This window comes from Prinia subflava, chromosome 3 (assembly GCF_021018805.1).
Source record: "Prinia subflava isolate CZ2003 ecotype Zambia chromosome 3, Cam_Psub_1.2, whole genome shotgun sequence".
In the NCBI taxonomy this organism is placed as follows: domain Eukaryota; kingdom Metazoa; phylum Chordata; class Aves; order Passeriformes; family Cisticolidae; genus Prinia; species Prinia subflava.
The window spans coordinates 45,976,117-45,994,886 of record NC_086249.1 but is presented as its reverse complement, the minus strand read 5'-3'; the positions used below and the strand labels follow the sequence as shown (position 1 = coordinate 45,994,886).

General features: G+C 40.6%; 1 protein-coding gene across 1 annotated transcript; it reads left to right on the top strand.

Moving 5' to 3' along the window:
• Positions 1 to 6,620: 6,620 nt before the first annotated feature.
• SLC25A30 (solute carrier family 25 member 30) lies at positions 6,621 to 18,429 on the top strand. The gene is made up of 11 exons (XM_063392130.1): positions 6,621 to 6,715; positions 7,287 to 7,376; positions 9,424 to 9,502; positions 11,044 to 11,191; positions 11,816 to 11,910; positions 12,182 to 12,267; positions 13,458 to 13,553; positions 14,400 to 14,524; positions 15,032 to 15,170; positions 15,996 to 16,076; positions 16,853 to 18,429. The coding sequence occupies exons 2-11, from the start codon at positions 7,356 to 7,358 to the stop codon at positions 16,892 to 16,894; spliced, it is 912 nt and encodes a 303-aa protein (XP_063248200.1). The 5' UTR covers positions 6,621 to 6,715; positions 7,287 to 7,355; the 3' UTR covers positions 16,895 to 18,429.
• Positions 18,430 to 18,770: the final 341 nt, after the last annotated feature.

Here is an 18,770-nt window from a genome sequence, read left to right as displayed (position 1 = left end):
AAATCAACATAATAAAAAAGTGTTGTCATTTACATATTGCTGAGATACATTTGGAACAAAAGTTGTGTAGCTTCTATAGTTACCTAATTTTCATACACATACAATTACCTCCATTATAGAAGCCTTTCGGGTAGGCATTTAAGTGTCATTTCAGTCATTTTCAGTGTCATTTAAGACAGAAAAATAATAAAAGCAGTGGATCTTTTGGAATCACATAAAATCCGGGATGTGTAAGAACTACAAGAGCTGGGCTAGTTTCCTATAAAATTTATAGATATTACAAATCCACAAAGTTTAACTCCAACCAGGGAGAAGTATATGATCTATTGCTAAGTGCTGTGTTCCAAGCAGCCTGGAAGAATGGCCATGCTGGGTATCCTGAGATGTGACTGCATAGTGCTGTGACCTTCCAGGATTCCCCAACACCTCAACCAGGAAGTGGAGACAATCACTCAATCCCCAGATACCCTCCTTAGAACATTTCTGCTCCCAGAATCCTGAAAGTGTCAGAAGCAGCTTTTACCTATAAGTGCTTCCCTCTGGAACAAGCTACCTAGATGTCTTAGTCCTCATGGCAGCTATGACTGAACTGGCAAACCATCTGTTTTCAAAGCATCACTTATTCTTTTCACTTACAAAACCCCCTCTTGTCATTTCAGACAGTCTAGCACCAGTAAAACCTTCTGCACCATTTATACAGGCCTGTTCTCCTCATATCTCTTGTCTCAATGTTCATTTGCACTATCTTCTCTTGTTCGTCTTTGTTACCCTTAATTGCTTTTTTTGTCTCTCTTCTCCCTGTCTCCTTGCTGGCTTTGCATTTGAAATGAAAAGCAAGGAAGTTTGTAGGCTGGTTCTTTGATTAGGCAGGACTGGATTCCCCATGGGCTTAGAGCTGAAACAAGGCCAACTCATCTTTGGCATGAATTAGACTCTGCATTTGTAGCTCTGTTGTAGGAGGCCATCCAAAGTTCTTCAATGAGGTTTTACACATGATCCAGCTGGCAGCCTGCAGGCTGCAAGGTGGCTCTGCCTTGCCTCTGTTCTCTGGCCTTGAAGGTCAAAAAAAAGTTGTTAGCACACTGTGTGAAGTCCAGGCATTAATGCCACCTCCTGTAATTACCGCAAGCCAGAGAGAAGGCCAGAGGAAATAGGATGAGGTGTTAAAGGCAGGATGCATACTGCAACCCCTCAAGAGTTTTTGCTTTGCCAGGTACTTATGGCTAAATCCTGTGAGATGTTGAGACAGTCTAATATTTCAATGCTTTCAACAGGATGAACCCACTCCAAGTCATGCACTGCTGCTGCATTTGTTACACTGGTGCTGCTGCCAGTGTGAAGCCAGTTCAGCTGCATCACCTGGCAGAAGCCTGGGGCTTGATGGGTGCATTAGTGAGTTGAACCCACTTATGAGTCAAATGAGAGCAATCACCAGCCTGAGCAAAGGGCCAGAACTGTGTCTGGGACTGGGGGAGGGAATATGGGAATGTAAGGGAGTATCTGCCTTGTTAGCAGTGAGCTGCTACATCAGTGCTGCCTTGTTGCAGAACAGAGATCACTTTTTACAGGTGTGAGACACATCCCTCTGCTCCCTGGTGCTGCCTCCTAAGGCATGAGCATGTCCAAAAGCTGGCATCCACTGCACCAAGTGTAGGGAAGGGTAACTGTGGGAAATAGAAGGACATGAGCATGTCAGCTGCTGTATTTCATGGAAACCCAGGATGTCTATCACTGTCTGTGCTTCTTCAGCCTCTGGAAGACAATTGTTTTCCCACTCTACCAGGCTTTGTTACTAGGAGCAGTGGAGATTTGAGTTCCTACCCATGATTGCTGCTTTGCAGCATCAGCAAGGAATCCCACTGCATATTAAAGGTCCTGACTGACTTGTTCAGGATGTGGTTTTTGTGACAGACAACCACCACAAGGACAAAATCCTACAGCTGTTTTTCCCTGCTGTGCAGAATAACCTGTCTTGCTCAAGGTTAAAAGCAAACAGCTTATCTCAGCCAAACATTGTGTTAGTTCTGGTGTTGCTACCCTGTGGATCAGCAGGCCTGCAAAGCAGGAGAATACTTCTTCAGGAAGCATCCTGCCTTTTCAGAATGTTTCATTAAAAAAAAAAAAAAAGGTACTTAAATGCTTCTTTTGACAAAATTTTATAAAGCATATTTTAAAAGGAAGGAAATGGTATTCAACATGCTGATAGAAAAAGCTAGATTACCCAAAGCCAGACTGGGTAACCAGAAGAAAAGCTGTACTCTTTGGGTAATGATTTAGTGCAAGGCATTCAGTGAACACTAGAGGAAAACCATCAAACCTTGAGAATCAGGAAGGAGAATAGTGAGGCTCCTTTAAGAAGTAATACCACTGAAAGTGTGCAATTTTCCTACACAGGCAGTTCTGTGTTTTGATCAACCTAAATCCTGCACTGTGAAGGACATGGCTTGGGGTCACCTGCCAGCACATCTCCCTGATCATTGTCTTGTTTGAGTCACATTTCTTTGACTGTAGAACTTCTTCAACTGCAATTCTGCTTTCACAGGTTATTCTAGTGCAAATATGTATTTCTCCCAGCAGACACTTCCACAAATATATGTTTCCCCAACAAATGCTCCTGACTATCCCTGGATATTGAGTACTGCCAGCAAGGGTTGTACTCAAAGTGGCAGAAAACATACCATATGTGAGATGTTATTTGGTGCCACGTCAATCTCTCTGTCATTCATTCACTGTTGAATCATCTCCCTTGCGGGAAAGGTTAGGCTGTATCTTACACCATATTCTGTCTGTTTTTTAGTAGGACATAGAAAAATGTTTGCTTTTCTTTGTGTTGCATCTACCAGCATTTAAATTGGCATTGCTTCTTTCAGTTGCTACTTGTTTAGTGCAGTGTAATGTTGGACAAAAGCCTCTGTGAAGCAACTGTGACTGATCTTTATTTAGCAAGGATCTGGAGGATCACCTGTTGAGGTTGGAAAGTATTTTGTACTAGTGAAATGCCTCCTATAGTGCCTTCCTATCTGAGAAACTTTAGAAGCTTTTCATTTGCTCATTCAAATAACATCAAGCCCAACACTGTGACGTACATAGGAGTTATTATCTCTGTATGGAGTCTCAGAAAAGAAGACAAATCAATTTCCCAGGACCTGCTGCAAGATTGCAACACTTTCAGAAAATTTTGTTTGGTTTACAAGCTTATATTTACTAGAATTGGCTTGCTGGGACATTATGCTATGTGACTCTCGTCCACTCAAAGCCTGGAACTGCCCTAAGTTCCTTCACCCTCAGAGCCTGGAACTGCCCTCCGTTCCTTCACCCTTTACCCATTAAAAACAAATAACATGGCCCTTTTATATCCACAAAACAATGACACGGTAAAGACCTTTGGCTCCTGCCAATGCCAGAGCCCAAATCAGATTGTAAAAAAATATTTATTAAAAGAAGACTACAAAATAACATTTACTTCTGATTTCACTTTCCTTTTCCCTTGACCTCTGCACAGTAGATTCTGTCATGAAGTTAGAAACTTCAGTTGTCTTGTCATTGTACATGACATATGCTAGCAGTTGGAGGAGGAAATGTCATTGAATAATTACAGAAAAAATGGGCTGGAAAGATCCTTGACAGTCCATCTCAAGGCTTGGGGTGGGTAATCCAGATTGTAATTATGTCTCAAAAACAGCTGCTTAACAGATTTTAAAAATTTGTGATGATGAAGGTACTGAAAACTCCACAGTCAGTCTCATCTAGCACTGCCCACATCATTAGAAAGTCTGTCCTATGTCTAATATATGGTGAACAGATAATTAGGTTGTTCTTTATGGATAACTTTCAGTCTTGAAGATTATGTTATCCTAATCTTTTAAAAAGACGATTGCTTTCAATTTTTCCTCACAGACTTTGTTTTGTATTCCTAGCCTTAATTTCCTAGCTTTCTCTACAACCCTCCTGAAATGCACCACACATAGCTGGATGGGTGCTCCAGGCTGAGACTTTGCCCCTGGCAAACACAATGGAAGTACTATTTATGATGTCTTACATTTTTACACATGCCAATAGCACACCGAGTGTCTATTCTTCCAACAAAGTCATCTGCTGTATGATTGAGAGTCAAATGAAATGCCCTTCAGAGAGAAAGTGCAAACAACTGAAGGTGAGGAGGCTGTGCCAGGGCAGGGAGCTCTTGACTCCCCTGTCCTAGACTTACTTTCAGCATGCTGCCAATGGAATACGAAAAATGCAAATCAATTATGTAACTAATAATTGTGCAAGTTTCCAAGGGAAAAAGGTAACTGGAAAGTGGTTACAGCTAGTGACAAAATGACAAGGCAGTTTGAACAATACCTGTAGCCATCTGTGTCTCTCCACTAACCATTCATTTAAGCAGTAGGAGACTTGACAGAACTGTCTTCACTGCAGAGACCAGAAGTGAAAAGATTCTCCATTTTAGGCAGCAGTGGAAATAGTGAAACAGGAATGAATGCACAAAAAGCAGAGCTCTCTGGTAAAATGGTTTGAGGGCTGTCTTCCTTTGCTTAAAAAAAGAAACAAAAAATGTGTGAGGAAATTTAGGAGCAGTACATTTAAGGGTCTGGGAATTAATTAATTAAACTGCAGCTCTACACAGCCCACTGGGAAAGAATTGGCACTTGGATAAAGCTGTTGTAAGACTGTGTAATAGCACATGTGGAAAGATGCTGAGCACCTAGGTCAATGCTGGTATGACGCAGATGCCAGGCTGAAGGCAGCTTGCCAAAAGCAGTCCCCTGTCTGTTGCCAGAAGCATTACGTACCTCATACATAGTATGAATTAGTTGAGAATACAACAGAAGATGTTATTCAGAGGACCCATGCAAAAGTCACTAGCGGTAACAAAAGCTAACCTGAATTCTTCTGTATTCAGAAGTACACAGCTGAGAACTAGCAACTAGGTACTTAAGAAATGTGATTGGGTGCAAGATATAACATGTGAGCAGGAACTGATTTTCATCAGAGGTAATAAAACCCATCTGCCTGCAGAAGGAGCTGCCCAACTCAAGATCAGAGTGGAACTAAAGTCCTTCTTAAAAGGAGGCAGAAATTTGAGAAGCACCAAAATGCAAAATTACTCAGTATTAGAATCAGTCCAAAGGGTCTCTGTGCAAAAAGAAAGAAAGGAGCTGTTCAAAGTTTCTCTCAAGTAAGATTGTAGTACTACTTGCTGTAGATATAAAACCTGTAAAGTACTAGCCAGTTACTAGGAGTCTCAGGATGGGGGTTTGAACGTGAATACCAATTCTGAGGTGGGAGTTTGTAGCTAAGTTCTGTGAGGCCCACCTGCAAAAACAACTTTGCAACACTGTGATTAGAGCATGAGCTCTGTAGGCTACCCATCCTTTAACAACTGAAATGTAAAATTTGTGGGAAGTCTGTAATAGACTTGGATTGCTTAAGAGAACTGTTTTCATTGTATGAAGCACTTTCAGCATACTGGAACCCAGATTTTGGATTCCTTATGCTTTATGGAGGATTGCATGCAAAGCCACAACCAGCTTCTTAATGAGGGCTGAGAGGGTGTTACCCCCTTTCTGCACCAGCCAAATAAATAAGCTTAAATAAAGGTTCTCAGCCTGCAGCCTTGCCCTGGGGCTGGCGCGGGGAGCAATCCCGCGGGAAGCTTTGCCCTTTCGGGGTCAGGCATGCCATCGGCCTGCAAGGCACGGACTGACAGCGGCAGCAGGGCTGCACCCGGGCCAGGTCCCTACAAGCACTCCTGGCAGCTCTTCAGGCAGAAACAGAAAGCACCGAGCTGCCAGAACGCTCTGCCTTTAGGGGCAGCAAAAGAGCTGATTCCAACTATTTCACAGGGAGCTCTGGGCTCTGGAGGTTCTGGATGTCATCCAATCTTCACGGACTGGTCACGGACACCTGTACAGCGGCTGAGACGTGTCCTTCTGGATAGCCCCTTCCCTTCCGGACAGGCGCTGGATATGCATTAACACAGCAATGCAGAGCTTATCTACTGAGCCCATCATTTCTGCCCTGGCAATGCAATGGAACACAGCTAGAATGGCACAGAACTGTGTAATGCTACTACTGCTGCCGAATCATCTGTGTAACTGTTCTGCCAAAAATATCCAGAAGGGTATTTTAAAGAGCGAAGTGGCCATTGAAGCCCACCTGGCGCTTTCTGCTCCTCCCCACGGCAGGTGGGTAAAGGCTCCTGGGCCGCCTCGGGAAAGCTCAGCCCGGATACTGCTGAGTTGTCGCTGGCGGCACAGGCGCCCTTACGATCGCAAAGGGGCAAAATTAATGTCCTTGCAGGTAATGATGAGGAGAAACCCTGCGGGTGAGAGACCCGCTCCTTAACCGGGGAGCGCTGAAACACCCGATACAGCCGCTCCGTTCTCCTGGGACAGGAATGCTAATGGAAAATGCCAGCCTGCCGCGCCAGCCCAGCAGCCTCCCAAGGCCAGCGGCGAGGGGAGACCTCTGACTGCACGGTCAGCGTGGTTAATCTTTCGCGGATAATTACAGCCGGCTCGGCGGGCCCTTCAACGCAGCTGTGGCTGTGCACCCACCCCTTCCCCAGCCCGCTGCTGGCTCGGCCCCTCGGCCAGCCCGCCCCGGGGCGGAGCCCCGCGCTCCCCAAAAGCCGCGGCCGCGGGCAGCGCCGCCGGGATTTGGGAGCGGCGGGAGCGGCACGGCGGGACACGGGCTCGGGCAGGGCGCGGTGGTGAGTGGGGAGGTGGCGGCGCCTCCCCTCGGGTCTTGGAGGATGGGAGACCATTTTTCGTGTGCAGTTTATACAGTCTTTGTTGCCTCCCTAGACCCGAATCCGTTTTAAATAGTTAAAACTTCTATAAGCTTGAGTATACTGTGTGCTTAGTATGCTAGTGATGTTTTCAACCAGTGTATAATTCGATGTGGGACTTCTCAAGTCTGTTCCCCGTCGGGATAATATCGAGCTATTTAAGTGATTCATTCTCTTATGGAACTCGGGATCATGGGTTTAGTCCAGGCACGCTGTGGTTAAAAGAAAGAAGATTCTTTTCTGATCTCTGCAGAAAGTGTGTGGATGAATCTGTATTAATTCACTCCAAGGTCCTTTAGGGTCGAGTATCCCCTCTGACATCGTTGATGTTCAGGGTATGGCAATCTATATTTTGTAAAGACAGTATCTTTCTAGTAAAAGTGTGGACCTTAATTTTTTCTGTAATGATGGCTGGATTCTCTTTTTAACTGTTTTGACACTCAGCTGATACAGAAGTCTTCTGAGGAGACACTTACTATTTTTATTGATATAGGGAAGAAGTTCTGACTAAGAAGCAAACCAAGAATTTGGAATATAAGCGGGAGATGAGACATCTGAGATCATGGGGCGAAATTACTGGCTGGTGTGTCTTTTTGCTTTTTTTTTTCCTGAGAAAAACTATCCCTCTTTGCTCTATTTTTTTTCTTCTTCATACTTCTTCCTAAAGTATGGAAATATAGAAGAAGAGGGCTGGAGGTTAGAAGTTGAAAGATTCATATTGTTAGTTTAACATACCAGCAGGAGATGAAACCTTAAAGCCTTTCAGATGTACATACCTTGATCTTCACCTTGGGATCTGTCAAAGGAACAGTGTGCTATAAAATTTTTGCAATAGGGTATCCTATTTATATATTGAAGCTTCAACTGATATTTGTAAATCTGTGTGCAAATTGAAAACTTTATTTGGCCATGCTCAGAATAACCTAGAAAAAGTGACTAGCCTTCATTGCCTAGGCAGGGTGAAATATGAAACAAACAGGAAAAGTTTTTACACATGCCAACAGAAAAATAGAAAAGAGAAAATTTCTATTTCTATTCTAAAATAGAAAACTATTTTAGTTTTATTAGTGTTATGGTATTTATGATAGATGAAAACTTGTTTTAATATGGTGGAGGGGGGCTTAGCTATCAGTTTTGATGAGTTTCTCAGGAGCAAAGATCAGGTGTGTAGCAGATAGTGAGTAAACTGAGCTTGCCTTTGTCTCTGTTAATAAATGATCTGCCATTAATCATGGCAGAACAGGGTTAAGAGGAACTTGGAACTGGCCTCTGGTGCAGTGCCATATCCATGTGGCTCTGCCTCCTTCACTTTGAAAAGCTGGCATGGCCTAAGCCTGTGTGTCCAGACCGCTGTACTGCACTCTTCTTGGCAGTATAGTGGAGTGACCTTAGTTGCCCTTTCTTGTGGCTTTGTTTTTTTTTTTCCTCCATCAATGGTGTTTTCTGCAGCAGTCTAAAGAGTAAGATGGCCTTCTGTGCATGTAGGTGTTGACTATGTGAAATTGTGTGATTTTAGCTTCTTTCTTTTTCTTATGTGTCAGAAGACCCAGGTAACTCATGAAGTAAAGATAAAAGGAAAGTTAGATCTGCAGAAACTGTTCAGGCCTGCTGAGTGTCTGCACTTCTGACAATTCATTTAGGTGCTGAAATTTAGAAATTAGCATTTCTAGAGGAAGTGACTAAAGAAGGTTTAGCTGTACAAAAGGCTGGGCTAAGTAACTGGTGTATTTGTGATATTTTCCAGTTTGGCACTATGGGTGATTAAGCAAGGGAGAATAATAAGGAGTGTAAGTGCCAAGGGAAGTGTTTTCAAGTACAATTTCCCCCTAAAATTAATTGGCAAAAATAACTGTAGGGGGATATATGTTTATAATTTGGGGGCTATTATAGAAAATGGGGAATGAAAACTATTTATATTCTGAGGAAGGGGAAGAATAAGATGTTGAGAGACATGCTTGCTTTTGGGAAGGGCAGTCTTATATTGGCCAAATCAGTTTGGTTTTGAAGTTCTTATCTCTTTTCTAATATAATTAGATTACTTTAACATCTTTTAAAGCTTACGCTATAGTTAATTACAAGGTGTGGTCACTTTTTCAAATTCACTTAATTGACACAATTTTCATGTAACATTCACAAGAATCAATATTGAGAACACTAGTAGCAGAAGTAGGTCTGAATGGAAGCCAAATGGTGTATGCACCCTTATTTTCTGTCCAAATGTACTGGCTTAGCTCACGCTAAACAATGTTGGTAACTGGAAAAAAGGAAGTTCTGTAATGACTGCAGGATGTGGTCAAACTAGTTCAGCTTGGTAAAAATCCTTGGAGGCTACTCACTGCAGTGCTCCTTAACATTGAGCCTGGGAGACAAACTGCTTTAACTTTCATGGTGAGGAGAGTGGTGGCCCAAATACATAGCAGACACTGATTTGAACCCAGATGCCTTTCTATGGGGTTCCTATCTTTCTTCTCATTGTAAAGGTAATTTTTTTTTTCACTTTTATGATTTTTTTACTCTCTACTCATGTTTGAAAAGCCCATTTTAAATGGACCAGGCACAAAGTTTTTACTAAGTAAAATGTATATTTATGACATGTACTTACAGTAGTGTTAAATCTTCCTCTTTCACAGAAAGAGGAACCAATAATGCCAGCACTGAACTGGAAGCCCTTTATCTATGGAGGTTTAGCATCAATCACAGCAGAATGTGGTAAGCATTTGCTTTAACTGTTGACATGATTTTCTTTACTTGGATAGTCTCGATGTAAAACAAGTTTGGTTCCATGCTGCCAGTGACACAGTAGTACATGGTGGTCTGCAGCATGGAGTTTTTGGCTTAATGCTGACTGAAGAGTAGCTTTGATCTCTGCTGTAATGTCAGAACACTTGTGTCTGTGAGATCTCATTCCTGGTGAGTCTTTTTTTATACCTATTTTGCCTCTGTTTTATTATCTGGTGTTTGTTTGATCTGTTCCTAAACAGTGGTCGTAAGTAGATACAGCTTCTGCTTTGCTGTAGTAAACAAATCACATTCTTGTCAATTTTCCTCTTAGCTTTACTGAGTATCTATGTTGCAGTTTAAATTATCTTTTCTTGAATGTAAGTGGCTGCTTAGATTTGAACACTTAAATTCAATAGTGAGCAACACAGAATAATTGCTATTGAGACAGGGCATCTGATGTTTTAGTACTGCTCTAAAGGCAAACCCAAAATATCAACATAATTTTAAAGTTGTATCTGAAATGCATGTACATGAAAATAAAGGAAATCTGGATTTTCATTGTAGCAGGACGTGGTTCAGCATGTGGTGGGCTTGCATGCAAGGTCTGTCTACTAAAGTAGATGCAGTATAAAATAGCACTTTAAACTGTTTTGTTTTCATAGAGTAGTTTGGGTTGGAAAGTCATCTGGTCCAACCCTCTGCTTTGAGCAGGGACATCTTCAATTAGATCAGGTTGCTCAGAGCCTTGTTCAGTCTGACTTTGAATGATTCCAGGGATGGGAAGGATTTCTACTTAGGAAATATGTGCAAACTTGAGTTTGAAACATGTCATCATTTGACTTGACTGAATATGGCCAATAATTCCAAAAGCTTTTAAGGAAGACAAACAATTCATGAAAGCTTTGCTTGTCTGGTAAGCCTCATTTGAACAGATGTGTTTAATTCTGACTCCTGTTAGTGCTTAGGTGAGTATGGAATGTTAAGGTGATCCTTTTCCTGGATGGGTATGGTTTCTGAATCCTTTCATAAGGAGAGCATGGAGAATATGTTGTGAACATAACATAGCAGTAGGATACAGGAAAGCAGTAACAGAAATAGGTACTGCTGCTAATGCTTTTCCAGATACTAGGCCAGAATCTGTATAGCATGTCCTACAGAATTTATTTGCCTTCAGTGATGTCCTCTTCAAAGGTATTGGTAGAATACACATGCAAACTCAATGCTTGATGGGGATTGCAGAGTCCTGTTCAGTGTGGCTGCTTACAACCAGGCAATGCTGTGTTGCCTGAAAATATAGTGAACGTGCAATGTAAACACAGGAGGTAGGCAGGACCTCTGACAGGTCTTTAGAAGAAACCAGGTGATAGAATGTGAATCACTTCTTTAAAAGAAAATCTTGGTAAGAAAGGCTTCTTGCCCATGGGAGTACTCTTACATATTATGATGTATAATAGATGTTGCTGTTTCTTGTATGATGTTCTCTGTTGTCTTTAGTTAGGCATTAATGTTATCACTGATTTTTCTTTAAGGTACTTTCCCCATTGATCTGACCAAAACACGTCTCCAGGTTCAAGGTCAAGTTAATGATGCCAAATACAAAGAGATCCGCTACCGTGGAATGGTGCATGCACTGGTCAGAATATGCAGAGAAGAAGGACTGAAAGCCTTATATTCTGGGTAAGATTAACTGAGTTGCAGCAATTGCTTGTGAACAGTCTATTGACAAAACTATAAGCCCATTGTATGTGAATTTTTGGGTTTCAGGACTACAAGGTATTTGGCTAGCCTTAATCTGAAAGTTGGAAGACACAGCTTTGATACCTTCAGTGCTGCACACTGCCATAGCATTTCATGTTTAAAAAAAAACCTTCAAGCAACAAAACCTACATGGAACAAAATAGCTAAGCATAAGGTTATTCTCTGCAATGCTGCTATGGTTGTTCCGTCTCTCAGAACTAAAACTCAATTTACCTTTGTCTATATATGAGCAGGCTTTTCTTCAAAGCATGCAGGATGGTGAGGGAACTACATTTCAGACATGACTGCCAGTTATTTTATAGATTACAAGTTGAAGCATGGTCTAATAGTAATAATCACTTCACAGTTAATTCATGTTCTTGCAGGCTCTATTTTAAAAAAACTGCAAACCTAAAAAGCTTCAAATCTTGTTTTTATAGTGAATTTAAATTGTTGATTTAAATGAACAAGCCTTTGTCTGCTAGATATCTCTGCACTAGGAAGAATTTTCTGATGAGTTTTTGAGATCTTGAGCATAAACATTATTGCTGCTTGTTTTTACAGAATTGCACCTGCAATGCTACGGCAAGCTTCATATGGAACTATAAAAATAGGCACTTACCAGAGCTTAAAAAGAATGTTTGTTGAGCATCCAGAAGGTGAGTGGTTATTTTGTGTTTAATTGAGGACTGATTTGCTTGAAGCTGATTGTTTCCATTTGGTATCTTACTGTAGCATTTGAACAAGTCTACTGAGGAGAAATTCCTTATACCAGTTACAGCCAAGTTAGTCAGCAAGGGTAACTCGTCAGAGCAGGTTTTATGGCTTCTGTAGCTGGCACTCTCTGGTTAAATGAGGGGAGGCATCATCCTGTCCTAATGCATCTTAAGCTTTGTAAATCTGCAACTAAACTCTTTGTCTGTGAAACAGATGAAACCCTCATGATGAATGTTCTGTGTGGTGTTCTTTCGGGAGTAATCTCATCATCTATTGCCAACCCTACAGATGTCTTAAAGGTAATTATGTAGAGCTTGTCTTTTTAGTTTTTGTTCTCTCATGAAGTAAAAACAGTCTCCTGATGAATCTAGGATTTGTTTTGTAACCTTATTTATTCTCATCTCTTAACATCTAAAAAATCAGTAATATGCTGAATTCTTGGAACCGCCTGGTCCATTTGGAAGTACGCATGAGGAAGGTGAAGGCTGGGGAGGTAGTTAGATCCACATTTTTGAGTGTGGGGGAGAATAACTTTGCTGTAGTGTTAGTGTGGAAGCCACACTGCATATTTATTCTGTACTTCTTAGTAACACTGTTACACTTAGATGTTTCTAGAGCTCAAAATACGTGAAGATCAATTCAGAGGCAAGAGTTCCAGTGAATGCTACTCGTGCTGCATGATTCCTTAATACTGTAGGGAGGCTTTACAAGCCCGTGTTCCAAGGAAATGGTGTTCCAGCATCAGTCATTCAAAGTGAATTTGTGGAACAACCACCTTTAAAAATCTGTTAGCTCAATCATAGTCAGTGACTTGAAAAAGTTGATGGTCTTTATCTTATAAAACTGGAGCTTGTGAGTTTCACAGCTGCTCCTAATGAAAAGGAAGTCAAGAAAACTCTCTATGTTCTTCTGAAACTACTAAAAAGCTTAATCCTTCATAGTGCCTAGTGTGGTTGTGTAGTGGCATTTCAAACATAAGCTTGTATTTCAAGTGTGGCTTCAATTAGTTTTTTCCTAAAATTACATCTACTTACAAAGACACTTGTTGATAACTTGTATTTGGAAGTTACCTTGGCAGATTCCTAAGGATGTTCTTATAACTCTACAGGGCTGAAGACCATGGTTCTCAGTGGCTGAAACATTAATGTTTTTAACCTTTCATGTCAACATGTTCCTGTGAGAACACTGTAAAGGACATCCTGCAGAACCCATCTGCCAGGCTTATCTAAATGGAGCAGGGTACCCATACAGAAATAGAAGTGACTTGATGCAGCGAAGAATTCGGCCACATACTTGTTCAAAATTAGCAGCTGTATTTGCATAGTTAAGGCAAAAGATTGCACTGTAGTTGTGATAATGTCAGCTCTTGCTTTTATACTCAAAGAGAAATTGACTTTACTACTTGCAATTGTAACTTAATAGTTTAATCTGTTTTTATTATTTTATTGGTTGTATTTATCTTCTAATTGAACCTTCAAATGACTCTCAGATCAGAATGCAAGCTCAAGGTAGAGCGATTCAAGGAGGAATGATGGGCAACTTCATACAGATCTACCAAAAGGAAGGCACTAAAGGATTATGGAAGGCAAGTTTATTTTGATGTGTATCTTACACTTCAATTACACTTCCTTGCTCAGTTGAATGTCATGTATTCCTACAGTGTTCTCAGCTGAAATACGGAGGATCTAATGTCTGTCACCTGTCATGACTGCTTCACTGCTGGTGTCTCAGTGCTTTTTGGTGAAGGGTTACAGCCAGCCTTGGGTGTGAGGATTAGCTGCCACTTAGGACAGGGAAGACAAATGTAGGATTTGGCTAGGGTGACTGGCTCTAGGAACAGTTTGCATGACACCTCTCAATCTGTATGCTCTGTCTGTTTTAAAACATAGCCTAAAGAACATTAGGAAGCAAAGGAGCTACTGAGCATCCCCTCTAGCTCAGGAATTCTAGTGTTCAGTCATAGAGGTTGTCTCTTGGGCCAATTATAGCCAATGGCTATATAACAACTGAAGAGCCAAAATGGATAATTGTTTTGAAACAGCTGGAAAACAGGAATGTTTTGCTATTAGTGTGCTTTTCTCATTAAGTTTCTTCATCTCCAGTTTTCTGTTCATTTTCCTTACTTTGTCAGTTTTTCAGCTAGCAGCAAAGGCACACTGGCTTTGAGGTTTTAGCTGACTGTTGATGCAAGAATTGAGATGTTAAGCATGGAAAATAACTTCAAGGACCTGAAGTTGCCATTCTGTGTGGACAAGTGATTTAGCTGTTATTTCACGTTTGTGTTTTTGGACCACAGACATCTAAGACTTGTACTAATTACCCTTATTTGAATTTGCAATGTTCTTAAGACATTTGTGATATTTTGCTTTGGCTTTTCTAACAGTGCACAAAGGTTGACTTTAAACTTCAACTGCATCCTTTCTTTTGCCAGGGGGTATCACTGACAGCACAGAGAGCTGCTATTGTTGTTGGAGTGGAGCTGCCAGTGTATGACCTTACCAAGAAGCACATAATTATGTCTGGATATATGGGAGATACAGTATACACTCACTTCCTGTAAGTTTGTGTAACTGGTTGTATAGCTCATGATTGGTTAGTTCTTGCTACAGCAGAGATGAGTCTTTTGAATTTTCTATCATCTGTCTAGCTGTAAATATACTTCAGATGTGTGTATAACTTTTAATGTAACAGCATCTCAAATCGTAGCATGGAAGTTAATTTTATTTAGCATTTGAATTTAGCTTTCTTTTGAAATACAGAAATTTGTTTTGTGGGTGGTCTGAATCATTCAACTGTGCAAAGTGAAATTAGAAAAAATTTACAGTCCAAAATTATTCCCGGGGCACAACCATCTTTTTAAGCATACTGTAGGTAAGAGCTGTATAGAAAGTCTTCAAAACTGCACTTTTATAGTAAATGAAAAGTAACTTTTCACATCCATTAGCTGATACAATTTTTAACTAGAAACATTAAACAGTCATTGTTATTGTGTGTTTCCTGGGAAGGGGAAATTCTGGTACATCTGTGTGGTAGATCAGGTTTCATGAAACCTTTCTTTCTTAGTTCCAGTTTTCTTTGTGGGTTAGCTGGAGCCCTTGCCTCCAACCCAGTTGATGTTGTAAGAACACGCATGATGAATCAGAAAAGCCAAAAACATGGGGCACACGCAGCCTACAAGGGCACTTTGGATTGCTTGTTACAGGTAAGTAGTTCATGTATCATCATAAATAGAAACTGCTGCCACCAAGCAATCATTTTGTAGTAGAGCTCAAAATTGTTGTTCCCTAATAACTTAGATATGCCTTTTGCCATAATGCTTAAAAGGACAATGCTCTCAGTAATGCACTCAAGTGGGAAAGGTATTTACTGTCTTGACAGAAAGGCAGGAAGAAAGTGTCTGCTGCAGAACCTTACTTCCTTTGGGTGCTTGCATGAGGAGAGAAAGGATCTCAGCAGCACTGTCACTTTATGCTGTCAGGCTGACAGAAAATGATCGTTTCATAGATCAGTCCTTGAAGAATAAGATCTTTGGGAACAGATGGCTGTCTATGTTGCTTACTGCATAATGGAAAGCATAATACAGCCAGAGGCAAGGTCAGCCTCTGATTTTGAATACTTTGATTTGTTTTCTTAAGTCTAACTTTGGTATGAGGTGGGACCATGGTAGCCTTTTACATGAAGAAGAATGGGTAGTAGCTGTTGCTGTCCAGCTGTTGACTGAACTGTCCAAGTCACATTGTCCAGTGAAATTTTTTGAGGTTCATAAAGCAAACTGAAATATTTCAAGGGACTGCCAAATGTTAGCTGCAGGTTACATGCAGCAAACTTCAAGGGGCTGCCAAATGTGAACTGCAAGTTTACATCTAATGAAATGCATTTCTTTGTCCTGTCAGATAATAAATTTAAATTAAGGTTACAGGAGTAAGACACCCCCTTGTCTGGTACAGTCTTATTAGCTGAGATGCTGTCTGAATTTCTCACTAAAAAAGAATTACATAAGTGTGTTCTTGTTATTTTTTTTCCCTAGACATGGAAGAATGAAGGCTTTTTTGCTCTGTATAAAGGGTTTTGGCCAAACTGGTTAAGACTTGGTCCTTGGAATATCATTGTATCCTTTCCACAGGTGTGCAAAACTACTAAGTTAGCCATACAACAGCAAGTATTGTTCTTTACAGAATTACTCAGTGTGGGAAGTGTCATATGAGCACAGATATTCCCTTTTCTTTCTGAATGGGAAATTGTGCAGATGACAAGGTTTTTTTTTTTAGTCAACTGCTTCCAGTCAGATTGAATTTGTGATTCACACAGTCAGTACTAAAATATGATCTTACAAAATAATTCTGTTCTTCCAATTTCATACCTGTCCATTTCCTTTGTTATGAGCCTAGTGTCAATCAAATTTCACCAGGTGAATTTGGAATAGGGATTATTTCCAGAACTGGGGGAATTGTTGGCAGTTACTGATGCAATCTTTTTGTTTATCTTGGTCTCACAATTTTGGCTTTGTTTCAAGAGCCAGCTGATCAGAGCCCTGGGGAGTGGGATGGTAGAAATGTTTTCTACAATAAACAAACATTCTTTAGCCCATCAAAGCTAAGTGAGTAAAGACTCTTAAGGGCTTTTGCAGTATTATCCTGCCTACTCAGTCCTGGGTTTAAGATCCTGAGGAAGAGGGGATGGGAAAGTAATTTTTATCACCAACCCTAAAGCAAGTTTCATTGTTCTGCCTAGTATTGTATAAAAAAGTGGCCAACCTGCAGCATGGCACAGGAAGGAACAAGGGGTGGAACACAGCTGCACAAAGATGCAGCTGACCTTCAGTAGTGAAGTGACCAGTTTTCACTGCATGAACAGGAAACAGTTTTCCTTAATCAGCTGTGCCAGTTCTTTCTGACATATGAACAGCTGAAGAAATTGGATGCCTGACACGCTGAGCTGTGTGCAGAATTCTGTTAATGTACTCTCAGAGTTTAGAGCAATGTGCAAGTTGTCTTGAGTGTTTGCTCTTCGTCTGAGCTGCTGGCCAAAGGAAGAGGTTACTGCAAGACTGAGTGAGAAGAACGTGCAAGTGATTTTAAGGCAAACTGGCTCCTGTAACCATGGTTCGTGCACGTGATTCAGTGGAGATGTGCACTGTTTTCCAGACTGATCCAAACATGGTGGAATACCTTCTGTCAGCTGTTTCAGTGTTCTTGAATGAAAAGATCTGCAATGCAACATCGTGCATCTAAGTCTCAAAGTATAGTTTTTTATAAGAGTTGAAGAACAAGGGTTTTTCTTCTGTATTTCCATAGATTTCCATAAAGGAAGGAAAAGAAAAATATTTCTGTAAAGGAAAAAAGTATTTCTGTAAGGGAGGATAAGCAGAACCAAGGAGCTGGGCTTTTCCTGCTTTCAGAAATGTATACAATTTGATTGTAATACCTTAAAGCTTCCAGTTAACTGGAAGTGTCACAAGACATCTTTGCTGGCTTTCAGGATGGCAAAATAACTACTGCAATGTAAAATCTGTTTCTGGTTTTGAAGATTTCCTGCGTTCTAAGTCCTGAGATGTCTGCGTAATTTTCTGGGAATAATCCAGCTTCATTAGCAAGTGTGGTTGCCACAGTTGACAGTTTTGCATAGCTTTTGAAGACAGATTTTTTTTTTCCAGTGTATAATTCTTGATTTCAGCATAAGTGATTCTTCAACATATTCATATGGAAATTGCAAGTAGGCATGAAGTTCAAGCAAGTTCATGCCCATCTGCTGATCTTGCTGAGAAACTTTCCATGCCTCTTCCATCGTTGGGAAGAACCATTGGTTACTGGCTCTTTTACACTGCGCAGTGGGGCTCTGTCATGTGGGTGCCTGTGTGACAAGAACCAACCCCTCCAAAAGTCAATCTGTTATAAAGACTGCTTTCCTTCTTTAAAAAGACACCCAAGTCCAGAACTGGTGAACACTTTCATTTACCAAAGAGGCTCAAGTTGCTGTTACATGCAAAGAAAAACTTGACGTAGAAATCAACCACAGCTTCTATAAACATGACCTTTAGGCTTAAAGGTATATCAAAACTTCAGGGCTATTAACTCCACAAATATCAAGATAAGTGCTGTTGTTGAATTTCAGGAAAAAGGAATATGTGAGATGCAAGTCGTAGGATGGATCTTCTGTGTTTACAAAGGGCGGCAAAGCAGGATCCATATCTTTGGGTTTTTGTGGCCTTGTGTTAGTCTTTTACACGTTTTTCATAGAATCATGCATTCCACTCAAGTTTCATTGTGATACCAAAATTGCTATACTCATTTAAAATTACTAATCTTGAATTCACAAATAGATTTTTTTTTTAAAATGCACAAGGCACTTTCTTTCCTAAGGTAAAACATTTTCTATATATAGGGGTATGCTGATGTGCAGTGTTTTTCCTGACAACTGTTTCTGTGCTTTAATAAAAAAATTGTAAATATTTTTGTATGCTATGTAAGCAGAGTATATGTTTTACATTTTCAAGCCTATTAAAAGCATTAAAATGTAAAGTGTGGTGACTTAGAACTGCTTTCAGTTTTGAAGTTTCAGATACTTCGAGGTGCTTAACAAAGGAAAGCCGTTGCTGGCATTGAACTGGTCCATGTTATTGATTATTTAACCAAGGCGTACTGAAGTTTCTTGTAGTTAAAAGCTTGTGTTCCTGTGACTTGTGGCTGATAACATACACTGACCACAGGTTTTTGCTGTTCTTTGGCAATTTTAAACAGCAAGACCATTTTCCCCTCTGTTACAGAAACTGCTTGGTCTAAAACAGATACATCAGATTAGTTTT